Below are 23,899 nucleotides of genomic sequence, written 5' to 3' on the forward strand. Positions count from 1 at the left end.
TTTAATTCTAGCCTTATTTATTTTGAAAAAAATCGATTATTTTGGCAATACAGAAATAAAAGTCAATGATAGGAGGTAAAAAGCAGAACTTCTATGCTGCTAATATCAGTCATTCAATACTAACAGACCTAAAATATACTTTTGTGAAAATAAGGCCTCAAACTCAAACAGTTTTGCAGAACTACATTTTGAGGAAAAAATTTAATTTTTTTTTTTTTTTGAGACAGAGTCTCACTCTGTTGCCCAGGCTGGAGTGCAATGGCACAATCTTGGCTCACTGCAACCTCTGTCTCCTGGGTTCCAGCGATTCTCCTGCCTCAGCTTCTCAAGTAGCTAGGTCTACAGGCGCATGCTACCACATCCAGATAATTTTTGTATTTTTTAGTAGAGATGAGGTTTTACCATATTGGCCAGGCTGGTCTCAAACTCCTGACCTTGTAATCTGCCTGCCTTGGCCTCCCAAAGTGCTAGGATTATAGGCGTGAGCCACCATGTCAGCTGAGGAAAAATGTTTTATAAAGTCATTACCTTGCATTTCACAGCACCCAAAGTAGTAGCGTGACACAGCCATGTTGCCCACTACTTCCCATTTATTTTCATCGGGATCAAATCGTTCAATGGTGTTCCCTATCTCAGCTCCAACCCATCCACCTGTAACAAAATAGAAAAATGTTTATTTCTGGGATAAAGAAATCTTATTTATGACAAAGACCTTACAAAACATCTAAACCAAATACTTCATATTCTGGATGAGTATCACATGAACCAAAGAGGTTATCTGTTCCACGATCACATGAAAAAGTTAGAATCTGACCATGAGTAGAACTCAGGTCCTTTGCAAAATTGATGCTCTTCTGAGGAAAAAAAAAAAGAATTCAAGTATTTTAATGCGGAGTCTAATATTCACTAAAGACTAAAACAAAACCAACAAGCCCTCAAACTTCAATATATTGCATGGGAAGGATGGTATTTTGCAAAACTACCTTTTGAAATGACTTCTGGCTATTCAGAATGTTTATCCTAATCAAGGACAGCTCCAAGTCTAATCAGTGTATTCTGTGTATTTGGTGTAATTTCAGGAACTTCAAAAAGGCCCTTAATCCCCACAACAACATACTCTCCAATTCTTAAAATTGAAAATATTGTTTCCCAAAATTAACTAAAAAATGCAGATACTTATGGAAGTAATAGAATATACTGCATTAAATCCACCTTCAGGTAAGTGATATTTTTTCCACAATAGGTTTTTATGGGGGAAAGACCCTGAGTTAGAGTGAACTGAAGGAATGACAAGGAGAAAATAGGGGAGACTGAGGGCTATGTCAACTTATAAGTTCCCTAAGAACAACTTTGGTTCTAACATCTATTACACAGATAATTAAAGAAGTAGAATAGGCCGGGCGCAGTGGCTCAAGCCTGTAATCACAGCACTTTGGGAGGCCGAGGCGGGTGGATCACGAGGTCAAGAGATCGAGACCATCCTGGTCAACATGGTGAAACCCCGTCTCTACTAATACAAAAAATTAGCTGGGCATGGTGGTGCGTGCCTGTAATCCCAGCTACTCAGGAGGCTGAGGCAGGAGAATTGCCTGAACCCAGGAGGCGGAGGTTGCGGTGAGCCGAGATCGCGCCATTGCACTCCAGCCTGGGTAACGAGCGAAACTCCGTCTCAAAAAAAAAGAAGTAGAATAGCTTGCTCATAATCATTCACTACATCTACAAGAATAAAAGTAATATAGTACAGAATTTCCTTGTGATACATTTAAGTTTTTGGCATGTGCTTTCTTATATTAGACATAATTAGGCCACTAGGCAGAGTGGTAAAAATGTTATATATTTAATTAAAATAATGAGATTTAACTACTGAGCTAAAGGACTTCACTGGATATCTCATCTATACTTTATCTCCAATGATACAATTTCGAGAATAAGAATTTTTTTTTTTTTTTTTTGAGACGAAGTTTCGCTCTTGTTACCCAGGCTGGAGTGCAATGGCGCAATCTCGGCTCACCGCAACCTCCGCCTCCTGGGTTCAGGCAATTCTCCTGCCTCAGCCTCCTGAGTAGCTGGGATTACAGGCACATGCCACCATGCCCAGCTAATTTTTTGTATTTTTTAGTAGAGACGGAGTTTCACCATGTTGACCAGGATGGTCTCGATCTCTTGACCTCGTGATCCACCCGCCTCGGCCTCCCAAAGTGCTGGGATTATAGGCGTGAGCCACCGCGCCTGGCCAAGAATAAGAATTTAAAGAGCTGACAAGCACATTTACAACATACAGCAGCTCCAGAGCTACCTGCAGAAGAATGTGTGTGACAAGCAGCTTGGTCAGCCAGCCAACTGGCCAGGCAGGCATCTACCATCTGCCCAAGAACTGATGCACCTGCCCAAGAAGGCTCTGCCCTGCAGGTGCTCAGGTCCTCCCGTATCATTCCCTGCCTGAGTGCCTCCTCAGGATGGACAGCCCAGGAGCATCACCCCAACCCCCTCGAGCCCTACCTACACCTTTCCCTAAGACCTTGCACAGCCTCCAGCGTATGCAGATTAAAGCCAATTGCTTTTTTTAAAAAAAGAATTTAAAGAGCTGAAAAGAGGGAAAGATCATCTCCACGGTAATCAGAACCCAATAATTTAAATAATATTAGCTATCTTTACGAACATACCATATTCTTACTTCTTTGTGGGATCTAAAAATCAAAACAATTGAACTAATGGAGATAGAGAGTAGAAGGATGGTTACCAGAGGCTGGGAAGGTTGGTGGGGGGTGGGGAGGAGGTGAGCATGATTAATGAATACAAAAAAACAAAAACAGAAATAATGAATAAGACCTAGTATTTGATAGCACAACAGGATGACTATAGTCAATAATAATTTAATTGTACATTTAAAAATAACTAGAAGAGTATTGTTCTAGTTATTTTTAATAACTGGATTGTTTATAACACAAAGGATAAATACTCGAGGGGCTGGATATCCCATTTTACATGATGTGATTATTACACATTGTGTACATGTATCTCATATGCCCCAAAATATACATACCTATTATGTACCCACAAAAGTGAAAATTAAAAATAAATAAATAAATAATATTAGCTATCTTTAAATTGAACAGCATAATTACCCAAAGCATAGATAGCCCCATAACACACACACACTCCTAAACCACAGCGGGGATGATTCATTGAAGCTACAGTTGTCCACTGTTTAGTAACTGGATCATAGCATTCAGTACAATCAAAAATCATCGAATCCTTTTCACCTGAGTTAAATAAAAGAGACATATATTAGAAAGTTTAGTAATGCTAATACATTAGCACCATTATACAATATTCAGTAGTATTCTCTATTGTCAAAAATGCAGCCATTATGTCTGATTTTATACTATTCATTAACTTTCACTTGCCTATTAAGCATTATTTTGAATCTATAGTACTGTCATTTATTAAACCCCACTTATGAAACAGAGGCACAATTTTCCTATTATCTATTTCTACCACCCAAACAATCCATGTAATTTTTTAGGACACAATTCACATTTTAACACTTCTATATTTTTTTCATATATTAGTTTGGGTGGCTGGCCCTGGTACAATTTGAGTTTAAATGTAATCCTTTTCTAACAACAGAAAATGAAACTTTTTAAAAAACATACCTGAATTTTCATTTTTGGTATTTATTTATTTATTTATTTTTAGAGACAGAGTCTGGCTCTGTCACCCAGGCTAGAGTGCAGTGGTACAAGCATTGCTCACTGAATCCTTGAACTCCTGGGCTCAAGTGATCCTCCTGCCTCAGCCTCCCAAGTAGATAGGACTATGAGCATATGCCACCATGTCCAGCTAATTTGGAATTTTAAAATAAGATATTTAAGAGTAAATCTAACCAAAGATTATGCAATGCCTCTATGGATAACATTTGTAAATTTTATTTAGATAAAACTTTAAATTATGGAACATCTAAATAAATAATGTTCATGAATTATAACAGTCAATGTATCATGAAGATTTTCCTATTAAAAAAAAGAGTCAATGTAAAGATGATAGTTATCCCCATATTGATTTATAGATTTAATGTATTCCCAATCCAAAAAAAATCAATTTTTTAACAGATTTGGCAAACTAATTCTAAAATTCATATAAAAGTACAAAGGAGAGCCGGGCACGGTGGCTCACGCCTATAATCCCAGCACTTTGGGAGGCCGAGGCGGGTGGATCACGAGGTCAAGAGATCAAGACCATCCTGGTCAACAAGGTGAAACCCCGTCTCTACTAAAAAATACAAAAATTAGCTGGGCATGGTGGCGCACGCCTGTAGTCCCAGCTACTCGGGAGGCTGAGGCAGGAGAATTGCTTGGACCCAGGAGGCGGAGGTTGCGGTGAGCCAAGATCGCGCCATTGCACTCCAGCCTGGGTAACAAGAGTGAAAACTCCGTCTCAAAAAAAAAGTACAAAGGACCTAGAACAGCCAAGCATTCTCAGAAAAGATTAAGGAGAGAGAAACAGTCCCATCATATATCAAGACATATAACAAAACTACAGTAATTAAGAAAGGGATAGACAGAGAGACTAATGGAACAGAAAAAAAGATTATAGGAACAGAGACATACATATATGATTACTTGATAGAAGATAGAGTTGGCACTACAGAGCAGTGGAGAAACAACAATCTTTCATGCTAGGATAATTGATTATACATCAGGAGGAAAATGAAACGCATTTCCTACTGTATATTATCCATAAAAACTCAATTCCAGGTAGATTACTGACATAAAGGGGGATGGAAAAACTATAAAACTGTATAGAACAATGAAGGTATAGATCCTTATGACTTTGGAATATGGAAGGATGTCTTAAATAGGGTGCAAGAAACATTAACCATAAAGGGGAAAAAAATAAGAGATTTGACTACATTAAAATTAAAAACATCTGTTCATCAAAGGATACCATAAAGAAAGCAAAAGATGAAACAGCAGAGTAGGAGAAGATATTTATAGCATATATGACTTTATGAGGGCCTAGAATTCTGAATATAAACAAAATTCCTATTGTACATAAAATAGTTAACATAGCATGCCTAAAACTGCCTGTCCTTAGAAAGGCCTATTGCAAGGTTGACCCTTTGCTGGAATCTGGGAACATGGCTGGTTAACAGTTCCCTAAACAGAAATAAAATTTTCCCAAAATGGTAAGAGTGGCTCCCTGTGCTTAAACTGTACAAACAATGTGGTTTATGATGAACACATGCTTCCCTTCTGAGGGTCTGGAATTTGGGTATGTGCTAGGAAGAAAAGGGCTATGTGATCAGCTGCCAACAAAACCCTTGGGCACTATGTCTCTAATGAGCTTCCCTGGTAGACAACACTTCCCACATGTTGTCACAACTAATTGCTGAGGAATTATGCATGTCATGTATGACTCTACTGGGTGAGGACTCTGGAAAGCTGTCAACAGTTTCCTTGCAGACTTCATCACATGTGCAACTTTTCCTTTTGCTGATTTATAGTATATTTCACTATAATATACCTTAGCTGTGGATATAATTACATGCTAAATCTTGCAAGTCCTTTTGGCAAATCACTAAACCTGAGGGTGGTCTTGGGGACCCTGATGTACCTACAAATAAACAAAACAGACAATTTTTTAAATTGACCAAAGATTTAAAAAGTTATTTCTTGAAAGAAAAAATCTAAATGACCAGAAAAAAATGAAAAAGTGCTCAATGTCATATTTATCAGGGAAATGCAAATTAAAACCATAATGAGGTATCACTATATTGTCACCAACAGGCAAAAATGTGAAAGTCTGATAGTATCAAGAGTTGACAAAAAATTAGATGAAGTATATACAGCCACTTTCCTAAAAGTTTGGCGTTATCTATTAAAAGTAAAGACCTGGGCCGTGTGCGGTGGCTCACGCCTATAATCCCAGCACTTTGGGAGGCCGAGGCGGGTGGATCATGAGGTCAAGAGATCGAGACCATCCTGGTCAACATGGTGAAACCCCGTCTCTACTAAAAATACAAAAAATTAGCTGGGCATAGTGGCATGTGCCTGTAATCCCAGCTACTCAGGAGGCTGAGGCAGGAGAATTGCCTGAACCAAGGAGGCGGAGGTTGCGGTGAGCCGAGATCGCGCCATTGCACTCCAGCCTGGGTAACAAGAGCGAAACTTCGTCTCAAAAAAAAAAAAAAAAAGTAAAGACCTGAATGCATTATGACCCACTCCTAGCTACAGAAACCATTGATTTTACTCCTAGGTATATATAGCTAGAAAAACTCACGCACAGGGCATCTGCTAGGATGTACAAAAATTTTGACAGCAGCATTGTTGTTCATAGTCAGAAGGTAGAAATAGTCCAAATGTCTACCAATTACTTAGAATGGCTAAGTCAAGTAGGTAAGTTAAAATAACCCAAATGTCTCATAATAATAGAATGAATATATAAATTTTGGTATACTCCAGCAGGGCACGGTGGCTCACATTTGTAATCCCAGCACTTTGGGAGTCTGAGGTGGGTGGATCACCTGGGGTCAGGAGTTCGAGACCAGCCTGGCCAACATGGTGAAACCCAGTCTCTACTAAAAATACAAAAATTAGCTGGGCATGGTGGTGCACGCCTGCAATCCCAGCTACTTGGGAGGCTGAGGCAGAAGAATCACCTGAACCTGGGAAATGGAGGTTGCAGTGAGCTGACATCATGTCACTGCACTCCAGCCTGCATGACAGAGCGAGACTCTGTGTCTCAAAAAATAAAAATAAATAATAACTAAATTTTGGTATACTACATAGTATACAATAGGAAACGGTACAGAAATGACTACATGAAAGAAAAAAGATGCAGGCTGGGCATGGTGGCTCACGCCTGTAATCCCAGCACTTTGAGAAGCCTACGCAGGTGGATCACCTGAGGTCGGGAGTTTGAGACCAGCCTGACTAACGTGGAGAAAGCCTGTCTCCACTAAAAATACAAAATTAGCCAGGTATGGTGGTGCATGCCTGTAATCCCAGCTACTTAGGAGGCTCAGGCAGGAGAATTGCTTGAACCCGGGAGGCAGAGTTTGCAGGGAGCCAAGATCACACCATTGCACTCCAGCCTGTACAACAAGAGCAAAACTCTGCCTCAAAAAATAAATAAATAAATAAAAAGAAACAAGATGCACAAATATCAGAGACATAATGTTCGATAAAACAAAGCAAGAATATTTATATAATTCATTTAGATAGAGTTCAAAAACAAACAAATGTCTCAAGTATACTGCTTAGGAAAGTCTACATAGGAGGTGAAAAGTATAAAGAAACAAAAGGAAATGAATATCCTAAAAGTTTCTTCTACTAATTATCGAACTGTAGATATATTTATATACTTTCTACATGTATTAATGTGCTATATTCCACATCCCAAAATTTAAAATGTAAACTTTCACTTTGGAAAAGTCAAGTTTGGAAGGCCAAGGCGGGAGGGCTGCCTGAGCGCAGGAGTTTAAGACCAGCCTGGGCAACATGGTAACACCATCTCTGCTAAAAACATAAAAAATTGGGCCAGGTGCGGTGGCTCATGCCTGTAATCCCAGCACTTTGGGAGGCCGAGGCGGGTGGATCACGAGGTCAAGAGATCGAGACCATCGTGGTCAACATGGTGAAACCCCGTCTCTACTAAAAATACAAAAAATTAGTTGGGCATGGTGGCGCGTGCCTGCAGTCCCAACTACTCAGGAAGCTGAGGCAGAAGAATTGCCTGTACCCAGGAGGCGGAGGTTGCGGTGAGCCAAGATCGCGCCATTGCACTCCAGCCTGGGTAACAAGAGCGAAACTCCGTCTCAAAAAAAAAAAAAAAAAAAAAAATTAGCCGGGCATGGTGGCCAGCACCTGTAATCCCAGCTGCTTGGGAGGCTGAGATGGGAAAATTGCTTGAGCCTGGGAGGCAGAGGTTGCAGGGAGCTGAGATTGAGCCACTGCACTCCAGTTTGGGCAAAAGAGCAAGACTCTGTCTCAAAAAAAAAAAAAAAATTGAAAAAATGTAAACCTTATGAATACAATCAACAATTACTTTTTTTTTTTTTAACAATTATGTTTATTGATCATAGGTGCTTATTGAGCACCTAATATATTCCAGATAAAGAAAAGCTAAAAAGCCAGGTGCAGTGGCTCACACTTGTAATCCCAGCACTTTGGGATGCCAAGGCGGACGGGTGGATCACCTGAGCCTGACCAACACGGAGAAACCCCATCTCTACAAAAAAATACAAAATTAGCCGGGTGTGGTGGCACATGCTTGTAATCCCAGCTACTCAGGAGGCTGAGGCAGAAGAATTGCTTGAACCCGGGAGGCAGAGGTTGTGGTGAACCGAGATCACGCCATTGCACTCCAGCCTGGGCAACAAACCAAAACTCCATCTCAAAAAGAAAAAAAAAGAAAAGCTAAAAAAATGGTTCTTATGTTTTAAAGATCACAACCATTTGGGCAGGCAAGAGTTAATCAGCAAACACTATTCAGCTAAAATAATTAAGTACTAAATTATCATACTGCAAACCGCATTGGGAGTTCTAGGAAGAAACCTAGAGGATCCTGAGTTCAATCAGGATAGAGACATAAATCATATTGCTGATGAATTCCTTACCTATGCTTAAGAAAGCACAACAGTGGCTCATGCCTGTAATCCTAGCATTTTTGGAGATTGAGGTGGGCAGATTATTTGAGGTCAGAAGTTTGAAACCAGCCTGACCAACGTGGTGAAACCCCATCTATGCTAAAAATACAAAAAAATTAGCCGAGCATGTTGACGTATGCCTGTAGTCCCAGCTACTCGGGAGAGCTACTTGGAAGGCTGAGACCGGAGAATCACTTGAACCTGGGAGGCAGAGGTTGCAATGAGCTGAGATAGCACCAAGGCACTCCAGCCTGGGGTGAGACTTCATCTCAAAAACAAAACAAAACAAAACAAAAAACAAAGAAAAAGAAAGCACAACAGCAAGATCATTATTAGAGAGGCAGGTTTTTGTTTTTGTTTTCAGACAGAGTCTTGCTCTGTCACCCCAGCTGGAGAGCCATGGCACGATCTCAGTTCACTGCAACCTCCACCTCCCGGACTCAAGTGATTCTCCTGCCTCAGCCTCCTGAGTAGCTGGGATTACAGGCGCCAGCCACCATGTCAAGCTAACTTTTGTATTTTCAGTAGAGGCAAGGTTTCATTATGTTGGCCAGGCTGGTCTCAAACTCCTGGCCTAAGGTGATCCACCTACCTTGGCCTCCTAAAGTGCTGGGATTACAGGTGTGAGCCACCACGCCTGGCAGAAATGCAGTCTTTAAATAACAATGTTTATTTTTTCCAACTGGTAAAGAATGGTAAGAATGATTCATATTTGCAAAGAAGTTGCTGTAATATCTGCCATCTTATCAGTAGAGAAGGAAAACCTGCTAACGCTGTAGAGAATGGATAATTGTAAGAACAAGATCCCTGAATTCGTGTGAAAGGTTGGGATCTGGTACACAGGTAGAGACAATGGGGGTAGGAACAGTTCGTCCATAGTAACAGGAGAGAAGAGTATATGAGAAGAGATACAAGTAGACCAATAGATATGAGAACCAAATAGAAAAATGGGCAAAAGATATGAACTGGTTATTCACAGAAGAGAAAATACAACTGGCCAAAGAAACGTGGGATGTTCAACCTCACTTTATTTTTCTCCATTTACAAAACTATTAGTTTTTACTGATACACAATTAATGTACATATTTTGGAGGTATATGTGATTATTTTAATATTTTTGGGGAACAGGTAATTTTCAGTTACATAGGTAAGTTCTTTAGTGATGATTTCTGAGATTTTGGTGCACTCATCACCCAATCAATGTACACTGTACCTGACGTGTAGTCTTTTATCCCTCACCTTCTACCCATCCTTCCCCCTCCAAGTCCCCAAAGTCCATTATATCATTCTTAATGCCTTTGTCTCCTCATAGCTTAACCCCTACATATAAGTGATAACATATGATATTTGGTTTTCCATTCCTGAGTTACTTCACTTAGAATAGTGGTCTGCAGCTGGGCGCGGTGGCTCACGTCTGTAATCCCAGCATTTTGGGAGGCCGAGGCAGGCGGATCACGAGGTCAAGAGATCGAGACCGTCCTGGCCAACATAGTGAAACCCCATCTCTACTACAATACAAAAATTAGCTGGGTGTGGTGGCACGCGCCTGTAGTCCCAGCTACTCGGGAGGCTGAAGCAGAAGAATTACTTGAACCCAGGAGGCAGAGGTTGCAATGAGCCGAGATCAGCCACTGCACTCCAGCCTAATCCCTGGCAACAGAGTGAGACTCTGTCTCAAAAAAAAAAAAAAAAAAAAAAACAGTGGTCTGGACCTCCATCCAGGTTGCTGCAAATGCCACTGTTTCATTCTTTTTTTATGGCTGAGTAGTATTCCATGGCGCACACACACGTGCACACACATTTTCTTTTTTCTTTCTTTTTTGACAGAGTCATTCTGTCACCCAGGCTGGAGTACAATGGTGCGATCTCAGCTCACTGCAATCTCCACCTCCCAGGTTCAAGCAATTCTCCTGCCTCAACCTCCCAAGCAGCTGGGATTACAGGCGCCCACTACCACCCAGCTAATTTTTTGTATTTTTAGTAGAGATGGGATTTCACCATATTAGCCAGGCTGGTCTTGAACTCCTGATCTCAGGTGATCTGCCCGCCTCAGCCTCCCAAAGTGATTGGATTACAGGCATGAGCCATGGCACCTGGCCCATACCACATTTTCTTTATCCACTTGTTGGTTGATGGGTGTTTAGGGTGGTTCCATATTTTTGCAGTTATGAATTGTGATGCTATAAACATGTATGTAGTCTTTTTCACAGATAATGACTTATTTCCTCTGGGTGATACCAAGTAGTGAGATTGCTGGATCAAATGGTTGTTCTACTTTTAGTTCTTTAAGGAATTTCCATGCTGTTTTCCATAGTAGTTATACTAGTTTACATTCCCACTAGCAGTATAAAAGTGTTTCCTTTCACTACATCCACGCCAACATCTATTGTCTTTTGATTTTTAAATTATGGCCATTCTTGCAGGAGTAAGGTGATAGCTCCTTGTGGTTTTAATTTGCATTTCCTTTATACTAGTGACATTGAGCATTTTTTCATGTTTGTTGGCCATTTACATATCTTCTTTTCAGAATTGTCTATTCATGTCCTTTGCCCACTCTTTGATAAGATTATTTATTTTTTTCTTGCTGATTTGAGTTCCTTGTAGACTCTGGATAATAGTTCTTTGTTGGATGCATAGTTTGCAAATATTTTCTCTTATTCTATGGGTTGCCTGTTTACTCTGCTGATTATTTCTTTTGTTGTGCAGAAACTTTTTACTTTAATTAGGTCCCATCTATTTAATTTGCTTTTGGGTTCTTGATCACGAACTCTTTGCCTAAGCCAATGTCTAGAAAATTTTTTCCAATGTTATCTTCTAGAACTTTTATGGTTTCAGGTCTTCGATTAAGTCTTTGATCCATCTTGATTTTTGTATGAGGTGAGAGATGAGGATCTAGTTTCATTCTTCTACATGTAGCTTGCCAATTATCCCAGCAAATTTTATTTTTTTGAGACAGGGTCTCACTCTGTGGCCGAGGCAGAAGTGCAGTGGTGTGATCACAGCTCACTGCAGCCTCAACCTCCTGGTGTCACAGAATCCTTGGGGTGTTGCTTCATCAGCCGGGAACATCTGTGGCTAGTGGTACCTTTGCCTGAGTTTTGCTTGGGCCTGCTGGACTCGTTCTGCCCACTCAGCCCAGCAGGCTGCACTTGGCTTGCACTACTGATCCAGATCCCATGCCTGCAAAGGGCAAGCCAGGTACAGAGTGGTGAGGTGTGTGTGAGTGAGTGCAGGGTCAGGCCACTGTGCACAGCCAGACATGCCGGCTATGGTAGGCCAGGCAGCCCCAGGCGCCAGCACAGGCACCAGTTCTATGTGAGGCTGTGGGTGGACCAGGCATACCACAAGCAGCTTCTAATGTAAGCACCGGGGAATGCAGTGGTACCTGGGAGCTTGGAGATACCACAAACTACAGAGCCCCAAAGAGGGTGTCACAACTCTGGCTCAGGAAGCCCCTATGTCAGGCCTTCCCAAAGGGCCACAGCTCTTCTCTCCTTCTCATTGCCCACAATGTGGCAAGCAGGGGGTTAGGTGTGTTTCAGCCCTATTTGTGTTACTGCTCTTTCAGTCCTGACATTCAGTGGGTCCTGAGTTCTTATCCTGTGTCTAAGAAGAATGAGGTACATGGACAACTGGAGTGTGAGTAAGGCAGAGAGGAGCTTCATTGAATGACAGAACAGCTCTCAGGAGACCAGAAGTGGGTAGATCCAGGGTTGCTAGCTCCTAGCCACAGGCAGGTGGTCCTGACTTCTCTGCAGCCCTCAGCAGAGAGGAGACCTGAACTGAGTAGCTCCTATCTGCAGGTAGGTTGTCCCATCGTCTCTGAAGCCCTTAGTGGAGACAAGACCCAGACTGGGTAGCTCCTTCCTGCAAGCAAGTCATTCCAATGAATGTACAGCTCTCAGGGTAGAGGAAACCCACAGTGGATAGATCCTCTGTGCAGGCAGGTTGTCCCATCATCTGCCCAAGTCTGGCTGAGTTCAGGGTTTTTTTGAGCTTCAGAAGGGAGGAAGTGCATGCTGATTGGCCCATGGCGGCCATGGATGGGCCTGGAATAAGCACCATAAGTTCTCACTCAGGTCTGTAGAGCTGGCAATCTGGCCCCCAGGCTTCAGGCCATCCATGGCTTGAAGGTGGGGTTTCACCAGGGACCCACCTCTTTCCACCTTGGAGCTTGTTTGCCTCCTGCCACAGTTCATAGCACCCAGGCTGTTTGTGGCAAGGGGCACCTGCAGGCCTATGCCAAGCTACCCTCTGGACCCCCTCAGTCTCCCTCCCATGCTTGTTGGCACCCAAAGTCCAGAAAGAGCTGAGGTAACAAGGGGTTGGTATGCCAGCACTGCCCCAAACATGTGCACACTTAGCTGGGTTGTGACAGCATCCAGGATTGGCCTCAACTTTGCTCTGAAATTTAAACAGGTATCAGGAGTAGGGAGAGGCCAGGCAGTGGGAGCAGGCACTTCTGAGCCTGCAGCGGCAGGGGGAATTACTGGGCCCCTGAGAGCACAGGGATGCCCAGGTCTGCAGCCTCCACTGGGCAGCTCCAGCTGCGCCCAGGAGGGCAGGGCTCCTGCCCCACCAACTCAGAAGGGGGCAGGCCTCCTGCCCGCTCGATGGAATGTGCAGCCCTGGCCATGCTGCAGCCAGCATCTTTGCAGCAGCTGTTCCAGATAGGCAGCTGCTGCCATCACCAAGCTCAAGCAATCCTCCCACATCAACCTTCCGCATAGCTGGGACTACAGGCATATGCCGCCACACCTAACTAGTTGAAAACATTTTTTCATAGAGATGGGGTTTCGTTATGTTGACCAGGCTGGCCTCAAACTCCTAGGCTCAAGTAGTCCTCCCACCTTGGCCTCCCAACGTGCTGAGATGAGATTATACGAGACACCACTGTGCCCAGCCTTAACCTCACTTATAATATAGAATATGTAAATAAAAATGAGATCCTGCCGGGCGTGGTGGCTCACGCCTGTAATCCAAGCACTTTGGAGGCCAAGGTGGGTGGATCACCTGAGGTCGGGAGTTCAAGACCAGCCTGACCAACATGGTGAAACCCCGTCTTTAAAAAAAAAAAAAAAAAAGATCCTAGTTTGACTATATATGGTGTTAGCAAAGGGTAAAGAAGCAGGTAATCTCATTTATTGTTGGTGGAGGTAACTTGGTATTATCTATAAAAACTAAAATTGTCCTTTATGAGGTGACTCTTTAGATATAAAAAAGAAAAAAAAAAAAAACCTAAAATTGTACTTAATCACTAACCCAGCAATTTCCTTTCTCAACATATATCCTACTGAAATACTTATACACATGCATGAGGAGAAACATATAAGGATGTTCACTGGAACACTGCTTGCAGTAGCAAGAATCTGGAAATAAATTAAAGGTCCATCAATAAAAGAAGTTAAATTTTTCCACCATTTCCAAATTCTGAAATACTGTAAACAAAAAATTTTTAAATGCGGTCTATCTCTGTACACTGATTCATAAAAATCTTCTCCCCGCCAGGCACACTGGCTCACGCCTGTAATCCCAGCACTTTGGGAGGCCGAGGCAGGCAGATCACAAGGTCATAAGATTGAAACCATCCTGGCCAATGCTGTGAAACTCTGTCTCTACTAAAAACACAAAAAATTAGCTGGGCATGGTGCACACACCTGTAGTCCCAGCTACTCAGGAGGCTGAGCCAGAAGAATTGCTTGAATCCAAGAGGCAGGTTGCAGTGAGTCGAGATCGCACCACTGCATTCCAGCCTGGGCAACAGCGAGACTCCATCTCAAAAGAATAAATAAATAAAAATAAAAATAAATATTTTTAAGTAAATAAAAAACAAAAAAAGAAGTTAATAACAATATAGATCTCAAAAAGGTAAATATACAGTTACCATATAACCTAACAATTCCACTCCTAGGTATATACCCAAAATAAATCAAAAGTGTCTACACCAAAACAATGTAAATGTCTACCACTACAGAATGAATAAACAAACACAATATGATTATTTCCACACAATGAAATATTATTCAGCCATAAAAAGAAATGAAGAACTGACATGTGTTATGACATGCTAAGTGAAAGAAGTCAGACACAATATTGTATATTTATATGAAATGTCCAGAATAGGCAAGCCCATAGAGACATAAAGTAGATTAGCGGTTACTAGGATTTGGGAGGAGAGATGGGGAGTGACTGCTAACACGCACAGTATTTCTTTCTGGGGTGCCGAAATGTTCTGGAATGAGATAGTGGTGACAGCTGCACAGTTTGTGACTATGCTAAAACCACTAAACTATATTCTCTAAATGATAAATTTTAGTATATGAATTATATCTTAATTTTTAAAACCCAACATTTAGAATACGAACCCAGATACATATGTATTGGGAAAAAACTAAAACAAAATGTTAACTCTGATTATTCTGGGTACTATGGCATGAGGGATTTGAATTTTTTCTTTTTTTTTTTTTTTTTTTGAGATGGAGTTTCACTCTTGTTGCCCAGGCTGGAGTGCAGTGGTGTGATCTAGGTTTACTGTAGCCTCCGCCTCCCGGGTTTAAGCAATTCTCTGCCTCAGCTTCCCAAGTAGCTGGGATTACAGGTGGCCTCCACCACACCTGGCTAATTTTTGTATTTTTAGTAGAGATGGGGTTTCACCATGTTTTCCAGGCTGGTCTCAAACTCCTGGCCTCGTGATCTATTCACCGACGCCTCCCAAAGTGCTGGGATTACAGGTGTGAGCCACTGCGCCTGGCCTAAATTTTCTTTTTCATATGCTTCTGTTTTAGCAAAATTTTCTACAACAAACCTGAATTACTTTTATAATTTTAAAAGTATTTAGGCCGGACGCGGTGGCTCATGCCTGTAATCCCAGCACTTTGGGAGGTTGAGGCAGGTGGATCATGAGGTCAAGAGATTTAGACCATCCTGGCCAATATGGTGAAACCCCGTCTCTACTAAAACTACAAAAATTAGATGGGCATGGTGACACACATCTGTAGTCCCAGCTACTTGGGAGGCTGAGGCAGGAGAATCGTTTGAACCGGGGAGGTGGCAGTTGCAGTGAGCTGAGATCACACCACTGCACTCCAGTCTGGGCAACAAAGCGAGACTCTGTCTTAGAAAAAAAAAATTATTTAAAAGTTATATATTAAGGAATATCTTAAGATAGCAATGTTGACAGTATTAACAGCTAGCAAAGTCACAGCAGTTTTGAAGAGCCTCTGTAAGCACTTTTGTGATATCTGGAGAGGGAATACATACATACGCAACTGTCACACAAGGACACTGTGACCCTAAGTTAAACAGAAGAGTTCAAGTGATAAGACTATGCACAATTGACAAAAAATACATCAAAGGAATTATTACAGTTGTAGTCAAAGTCTATATAGAATTGTGGTCTTTATGCAGATAGAAACTTATTGCTTAAAATTCTAATTTCTTTGCTGGAATTTTCTGATGTACATGTCATTTCTTTTTCTTGATTTAATAAATAGTTCTGAGTTATATATCCTCCAAAGTAAAAACAAAAATCAAATAGTTCCTATATCTCTCATAATTTAAACTGACAGTACCATGGTTAGAAAATATTTATAAAATTTTTGAACAGGGATGGCTTACCAAACCCTGGCCCACTAAAAATATATGTAAATAAAATAAAAATAAAATAATCATAATTTTTTAAATATACAGGCTGGGTGCCATGGCTCACATCTGTAATCCCAGCACTTTGGGAGGCTGAGGCAGGAGAATCACTTGAGCTCAGGAGTTCAAGACCAGCCTGGGCAAGATAGTGAGACCCCATCTCTAAAAAATAAAAATTTGTAATGAGCCAAGCATAGTGATGCATGCCTATAGTCTAAGTTACTTTATTATTTCATAATTCATAAAAATAGTTTTACATGGCTGGGTGTGGTGGCTCATGCCTATAATCCCAGCATTTTGGGAGGCTAAGGCAGGTGGATCACGAGGTCAGGGGATTGAGACCATCCTGGCCAACATGGTGAAACCCTGTCTCTACTAAAAAAATACAAAATTAGCTGGGCGTTGTGGTGCCTGGCTGTAATCCCAGCTACTCGGGAGGCTGAGGCAGGAGAATCACTTGAACCCGGGAGGCAGAGATTGCCGTGAGCTGAGATCACACCACTGCACTCCAGCCTGGTGACAGAGGAAAACTCCATCTCAAAAAAAAAAAATTAGTTTTACAAAACACCATGATTTCAATCAAGAAATATATCCCACTTTTCAATGCAAGCCACCCGAATTACCTGAAAAGGAAGAATTAAAAAGAAAATAAGAAGAAAAAAAAAAAGAAATATATCCTATCTTGTTGACTTGATTTTTAAATATCCAGTATCCATACAACTTGGTTTATTAAAAATGAATCATAATGCATTAAATATATCCTATCTTGTTGACTTGATTTTTAAATATCCAGTATCCATACAACTTGGTTTATTAAAAATGAATCATAATGCAACTTTCAGAATTTAAGAAATTTCAATAACAAATATTGATCTAAATTTTGGTGCCACATTTTTTATTTTTTTAAGAGATGGGGTCTCGCTATGTTGCCCAGGCTGGAGTGCAGTGGCTATTCACAGGCGCGATCCCAGTACTGATCAGCATGGGAGTTTTGACCTGCTCTGTTTCCGATCTGGGCCGGTTCACCCCTCCTTAGGCAACCTGGTGGTCCCCCGCTCCCAGGAGGTCATCATATTGATGCCGAACTTAGTGCGAACACCCGATCGGCATAGCGCACTACAACCCAGAACTCCTGGACTCAAGAGATCCTCCAGCCTCAGCCTCTTGAGTAGCTGGGACTACAGGCACGTGCCACTGTGACCAGCCATATTTTAATTTTTTTTAGATGGAATTTCTCTCATCACCGAGGCTGGAGTGCAATGGCGCGATCTCGGCTCACTACAACCTCCGCCTCCCACATTCTCCTGCCTCGGCCTCCCAAGTAGCTGGAATTACAGATGCCTGTCATCACACATGGCTAATTATTTTGTATTTTTAGTAGAGACAGGGTTTCACCATGTTGGCCAGGCTGGTCTTGAACTCCTGATCTCAGGCGATCTCCCCTCTTGGCCTTCCAAAGTGCTAGGATTACAGGCGTGAGCCACTGCACCTGGCCAGGTGTCACATTTTATAAACAACTTTTCTTTTTTGAGAGAAGGTCTTGCTCTGTCACCCAGGCTGGAGTATGGTGGCACAATCATGGCTCACTGCAACCTCTGACTCCTGGGCTCAAGCAATCTTCCCACATCATCCTCACAAATAGCTGGAACTACAGGAATGTGCCACCATACTAACTTTTAAAGTTTTTGTAGAGACAGTCTCCCTATATTGCCCAGGCTGATCTCAAAGTCCTGTGCTCAAGCGATCCTCCCGCCTTGGCCTCCAAAAGTGCTGGGATTACAGGTGTAAGCATCCAGCCACAACTTTTCATTAACCAAACCTAAGTATTCTGGCTGTGATAAATCACAGTATTCATCTGATATGAAATATTCAACAACTTGTGTTTCTTCTTTCTATCTTTCTTCTTTCTTTAGTAAATACTTATTAAGGACAATGAGATATATGTATATCACATAGCAATATATAAAGCATATTAGAATATAGCCAACAAGACGTATAAGGAAAATAAGACATTTTGATTATTACCTCCGATAGCGTAGACCATCCCTCCCAGAACTGTTACTCCCAGCCCACTTCGAGCCTGATGAAGTGAAGACACAGTGGTCCAGTATTGGCTAAAGGTGTCAAAACGTTCTACACAGCTGAGGGCTCTGCTGTCACTCCAACGACCCCCCTGTAACCGAGTATATCCACCTAAGCAAAAGAAGAAAAGGGAGTACACAGCAAATCCCTTACTATTAAATATAAAAATGGCAGTAATGAAAATCTAGCATTCTACATGTAAACATTTAGTTTAACTATAATATAGCAAGAAATAGAAGGTTTAGAGCTTACTTTCTCTATATACTTATAATGTAATATTCTTTTTTTTTTCTTGAGATGGAGTCTCACTCTGTTACCCAGGCTGGAGTGCAATAGTGTGATCTTGGCTCACTGCAACCTCTGCTTCGCGGGTTCAAGTGATTCTCCTGTCTCAGCCTCCCAAGTAGCTGGCATTACAGGCATATACCACCACGCCAGACTAATTTTTGTATTTTTAGTAGAGTTGGGGTTTTGCCATGTTGGCCAGGCTGGTCTCGAACTCTTGACATCAAGTGATCCACCCAGCTCAGCTTCCCAAAGTGCTGGGATTACGGATGTGAGCCACCGAGCCTGGCCATAATGTAATATTCTTAAATGTGCCAATTCCTGAATGATTGTGGCTTAAATACAGTAAGAAGATTAGCCTCAAAAAACAAACAAACAAACAAAAAACAAACGAAGGTTAGCCTCAGTGTATTACCACTTGGTCTTGGTTATAAATAGAATATTATAGGAAATATAAATCTAGATATTGCTTATCTGTTAAGTGAGGAAAGTTTCATTATAACTTTCATTGGTGTCTTTTTCAGTTAAAAATAGTAAGTTGAAAGCCGTGTGTGTGTGTGTGTCTGTGTGTGTGTGTTTGAGGCAGGGTTTTGCTCTCTCGCCCAGGCTGGAGTGCAGTGATGTGATCACAGCTCACTGTAGCCTCGATCCTCCCCCATCAGCCTCCTGATGAAATCCTTGTTTTGACTACACATCCAATCAGCAAAAAATTTTTAACATGTAGCCAAAAGCATTATACTTAAATATTAATACATATGTAATTATACATATATGTAAATTATAAATTATATCATATATAAAGTACTTATATGAAAATTGTATTATATATACAGATCTGGACAATCTGTATATGTATCTATATATTATATATGTTTTAAATACTGATAAAGTTTAATGCTTTTTTTCTCATTTTTTGAGAAAGGGTCTTGCTCTGTTGCCCAGGCTGGAGTGCAGTGGTAAAATCTCAGTTCGCTGCAACCTCTGCCTCCTCAGTACAAGTGATCCCCCAACCTGAGCTTCCAAAGTAGCTGGGACTACAGGCACACCCCACCACACCAGGCTAATTTTTGCATTTTTTTTCTTTTTTTTGTTACTGTGTCTCACTCTGTCTCCCAGGCTGGAGGGCAGTGGTGTGATCTTGGCTTACTGTAACCTCCACCTCCCAGGTTCAAGCAGTTCTCTGCCTCAGCCTCCCGAGTAGTGGGGATGACAGGCACCCACCACCATGCCCGGCTAATTTTTGCATTTTTAGTAGAGACGGGGTTTCACCACCTTGGCTAGGCTGGTCTTGAACTCCTGACCTCGTGATCCACCTGCCTTGGCCTCCCAATGTGCTGGTATTACAGGCATGAGCCACCGTGCCCAGCCAACTTTTGCATTTTTTTGTAGAGACCAGGTCTCATCATGTTGCCTAGGCTGGTCTTAAACTTCTGGGCTCAAGCAATCCTCCCACCTCAGCCTCCCAAAATGCTAGGATTACAGGCCATAAGTCACTACAACCAGATGTAAGTTTAATACTTTTTTTTTTTTTTGAGACGGAGTCTCACTCTGTCACCTGGGCTGGAGTGCAGTGGTGTGATCTCAGCTCACTGTGACCTCCACCTGTTGGGTTCAAGCAATTCTCCTGCCTCAGCCTCCTGAGTAGCTGGGACTATAGCTGTGTGCCACCATGCCTGGCTAATTTTTTATATTTTTAGTAGAGACAGGTTTTCACCATGCTGGCCAGGCTGGTCTCGAACTCCTGACCTTGTGATTCACCTGCCTCAGCCTCCCAAAGTGCTGGGATTACAGGCGTGAGCCACCACACCCAGCCTAAGTTTAATACTTTTTAAAATAAAAATGAAAAGAAGTTGTAACATGTTCCTCTGATATTCCTGTGGCTCATCCTTTACAACCACACTTTGGAGATCACTGGTGCCTATCACTCCTAATGACTAAGATACTGTGAATAGTTTAAAAACTTGAGATTCATTTTCTTTATTTTTCATAAGAATTTAAATTTTTTACTTTTAAAGCAGTACTTCTTTAGTCACTTATTTGATAACTGGGTAATCTCCGAACTCAAAGGTTTACATCACAGAATAACAGATATCAAATGAACAGCTATTTCTTTTTAGATGTATTTATCATAATATATAAATTCAGTTTATGAATCTGTAGTCTGTATGTGAAATTAAATATGCCTCTTCGACACACCCACATATTCTGACATGTATAGTCATAACAACAAAATATTAAAAAGTTTTGATCTGGAACACAAATATAATTTCTATTACTTAAGGGCTCTCACCTACTGCATACAGGTACTTTCTTGCTTTCTTCCGAGGTCGAACCTTAGATGTCTGCAGAAAACTACAAAACTTATTCTCTTTGGGAGATTTGCATACTTCACAGTACTCTTTCAAAAGTGTTTGCAATGCAACACGAAGATTAAAATCAGATACTCCTAAAGCAATATTTTAAAAGATAATATTTTAAGCAACTTATAAATTAATATTAAAAAACACATTTTTATAAAGATCAGACACATTTAACAATCAAGAAATAAAAAATCATCATCAAACAATGGTGTTTGTTTCCTACAATACCAAATATTGGTACTAAATATTTTAAGGAAAGTATTTTCTTCACTAATGAAGAATAAAAAAGATTATTATTAAAAAATATGCTTCATATGTAAGCAGAATAGCAATTTAAAAATATGCTTCATAATATCCTATTTGAAAGCACATGTATAAGAATTTATAGGTCGAGCATGGTAGCTTATGCCTGTAATCCCAGTACTTTGGGAGGCCAAGAGGAGTGGATTGCTTGAGCCCAGGAGTTAGAGACCAGCCTGGCCAACATGACAAAACCTCGTATCTACAAAAAATACACAAATTAGCTGGGTGTGGTGGCACACGCCTATATTTTTAGCTACTCAGGAGGTTCATGTAGGAGTACCATTTGAGCTCAGGAGGCAGAGTTTGCAGTGAGCCAGGACTGTGCCACTGCACTCCAGCCTGGATGACAGAGCAAGACCCTGTCTCAAATAAAAAAAAAAAGAAGAATTTCCAAATAACGATTGCAAACTGAAACAAGATCACAATTATCTAACAAAATTTAAAAATTAAAATAGTCCAAAATTCTACATTTATAATAACAAAAAGATATAAAATTATGTCATTAATGCTTAAGAATGATAGACAAAGCAAGAAAAATAAATTCTGGTGGAATGAGTACCATATCCTAAAAGGATCATACATATGATGAGGTAAGTTGTCCTTGCTCAAGGGTGCTTAGCTGAGGAGGTAAACTGGAGATGAGAGTCAACCTGTGTTCATTTGCCAGGTTGCAAGAGCTGTTCTCCCTGAAAGAGCACTATTTTCTAATTTGCACAATGGCATTACACATGCTAGCAAGAAATTGTCTTCTATCCTTCCATCTCTAACCTTGTCTCTATATCCAAGATAAGAAGCAATATTGAGGAAAAATGGTCAACTAACAAAATCTTGAGAATTCTCACTAATAATTAATAATTTTCAGACAGATAGACTGAAGAGTGAAAAGCAGAACTGAGAAAGGTTAAACAAAATCAAAAGGAGGCTGGGTACGGTGGCTCACGCCTGTAATCCTAGCACTTTGGGAGGCCGAGGCGGGCAGATCACAAGGTCAAGAGATCGAGACCATCCTGGTCAACATGGTGAAACCCCGTCTCTACTAAAAAAATGTAAAAATTAGCTGGGCATGGTGGCACGTGCCTGTAGTCCCAGCTACTCAGGAGGCTGAGGCAGGAGAATTGCTTGAACCCAGGAGGTGGAGGTTTCAGTGAGCCGAGATCGTGCCACTATACTCCAGCCTGGAGCCTGGTGACAGAGCAAGACTCTGTTTCAAAAAAAAAAAAAAAAAAAAAAAAACATTAAAAGGAAGTCTTTATAGAACCATCAGCTAAGGTAGAAAGGATCACCTGGATTTGCTATCTAACAGAATACAGTGATGGCCAAAGTCCACACAAGTGGGATACATCTCTGGCTAGGTTAAGTAGGCCCAGATATAAGATAAATAACAGGCTCTTGTTCTCTGACCCAGGCTAGAGTACAGTGACATGGTCACAGCTCACTGCAGCTTCAACCTCCTTGGCTCAATTGATCCTCCTAGCTGGACTACAGGCATGTACCACCACACCTGGCTAATTTTTTTTAAAAGTTTTTATAGAGACATGGTCTCACTATGTCGCCCAGGCTAGTCTCACACTCCTGGCCTCAAGTGATCCTCCTGGTTTGGCCTCTCAAAGTGTTAGAATTACAGTTGTGACTACCATGCCTGGCCTGTTGTTTTTATATTTCTGTATTGCCTAAACTTTTTATAATGAGCATATTCCATTTAAAGATAAGTAAAATTGGCCAGGTGCAGTGGCTCACGCCTATAATCCCTGCACTTTGGGAGGCTGAGGCGGGGGGATTACAAGGTTAGGAGTTTGAGACCAGCCTGGCCAACATAGTGAAACTCCATCTCTACTAAAAATACAAAAAATTAGCTGGCCGTGATGGCAGACACCTGTAATCCCAGCTACTCCAGAGGCTGAGGCAGAAGAATCACTTGAACCTGGGAGTCGGAGGTTGCAGTGAGCCGAGAAAATGCCATTGCACTCCAGCCTGGGTGACAAAGTAAAATCATTCTCTAAAATAGAAGAAATAGACATATAATCAAATATCTAATAATATTAAATTTACTAAATTATTTCAGTTGTAAGTACAAAAATATATATACTAGGAAAAAAAAATACATTTCATCTAATACAACTTAACCATTTAAGATTTTGCTCCCTCTGAATTTCGTAGTCTCATATTTTTGTATACAAGTTGCTCATATTTTCTCCAATATAATCAAAGAGGAAACATTTCAAAGTTGAAAAATATTATGGTTGCCTTTCAAAAATCAATTTACTGCTGGGTGCGGTGGCTCACACCTGTAATCCCAGCACTTTGGGAGGCCGAAGCGGGTGGATCACGAGGTCAAGAGTTCAGAAGACTGACCAACATGGTGAATCCCCATCTCTACTAAAAATACAAAAAGTAGTCAGGCATGGTGGTGCACGCCTGTAATACCAGCTACTCAGGAGGCTAAGGCAGGAGAATCGCTTGAACCCAGGAGGCGGAGGTTGCAGTGAGCCGAGATTGCACCACTGCACTTCAGCCTGGGCCACAGAACAAGACTCTGTCTCAAAAAAAAAAAGAAAGAAAGAAGAGAGAGAGAGAGAGA

The 23,899-nt window shown here is 41.2% G+C and overlaps 1 protein-coding gene across 7 annotated transcripts in view; it reads right to left on the reverse strand.

The window, feature by feature from the left end:
* The window catches only part of IPP (intracisternal A particle-promoted polypeptide), a 67,770-nt gene that overhangs the window by 25,933 nt on the left and 17,938 nt on the right, over positions 1-23,899 (reverse strand). For 4 of the 7 annotated variants that reach the window (XM_064372299.1, XM_064372298.1, XM_064372297.1 and 1 more), the window contains 5 exons: positions 23,195-23,317; positions 20,949-21,104; positions 18,317-18,484; positions 3,126-3,263; positions 529-651 (listed from right to left, as the gene is read on the reverse strand). In XM_064372299.1, the coding sequence (XP_064228369.1) occupies positions 529-651; positions 3,126-3,263; positions 18,317-18,484; positions 20,949-21,104; positions 23,195-23,317 (708 nt within the window). The remainder of the gene's footprint in view (positions 1-528; positions 652-3,125; positions 3,264-18,316; positions 18,485-20,948; positions 21,105-23,194; positions 23,318-23,899) is intronic. The other 3 variants (XM_012434541.3, XM_012434537.3, XM_012434540.3) reach the window with 2 other exon arrangements.

This window comes from Aotus nancymaae, unplaced genomic scaffold (genome assembly GCF_030222135.1).
Source record: "Aotus nancymaae isolate 86718 unplaced genomic scaffold, 86718_ANA_hifiasm-v0.15.2.pri h1tg000007l, whole genome shotgun sequence".
Lineage (NCBI taxonomy): Eukaryota > Metazoa > Chordata > Mammalia > Primates > Aotidae > Aotus > Aotus nancymaae.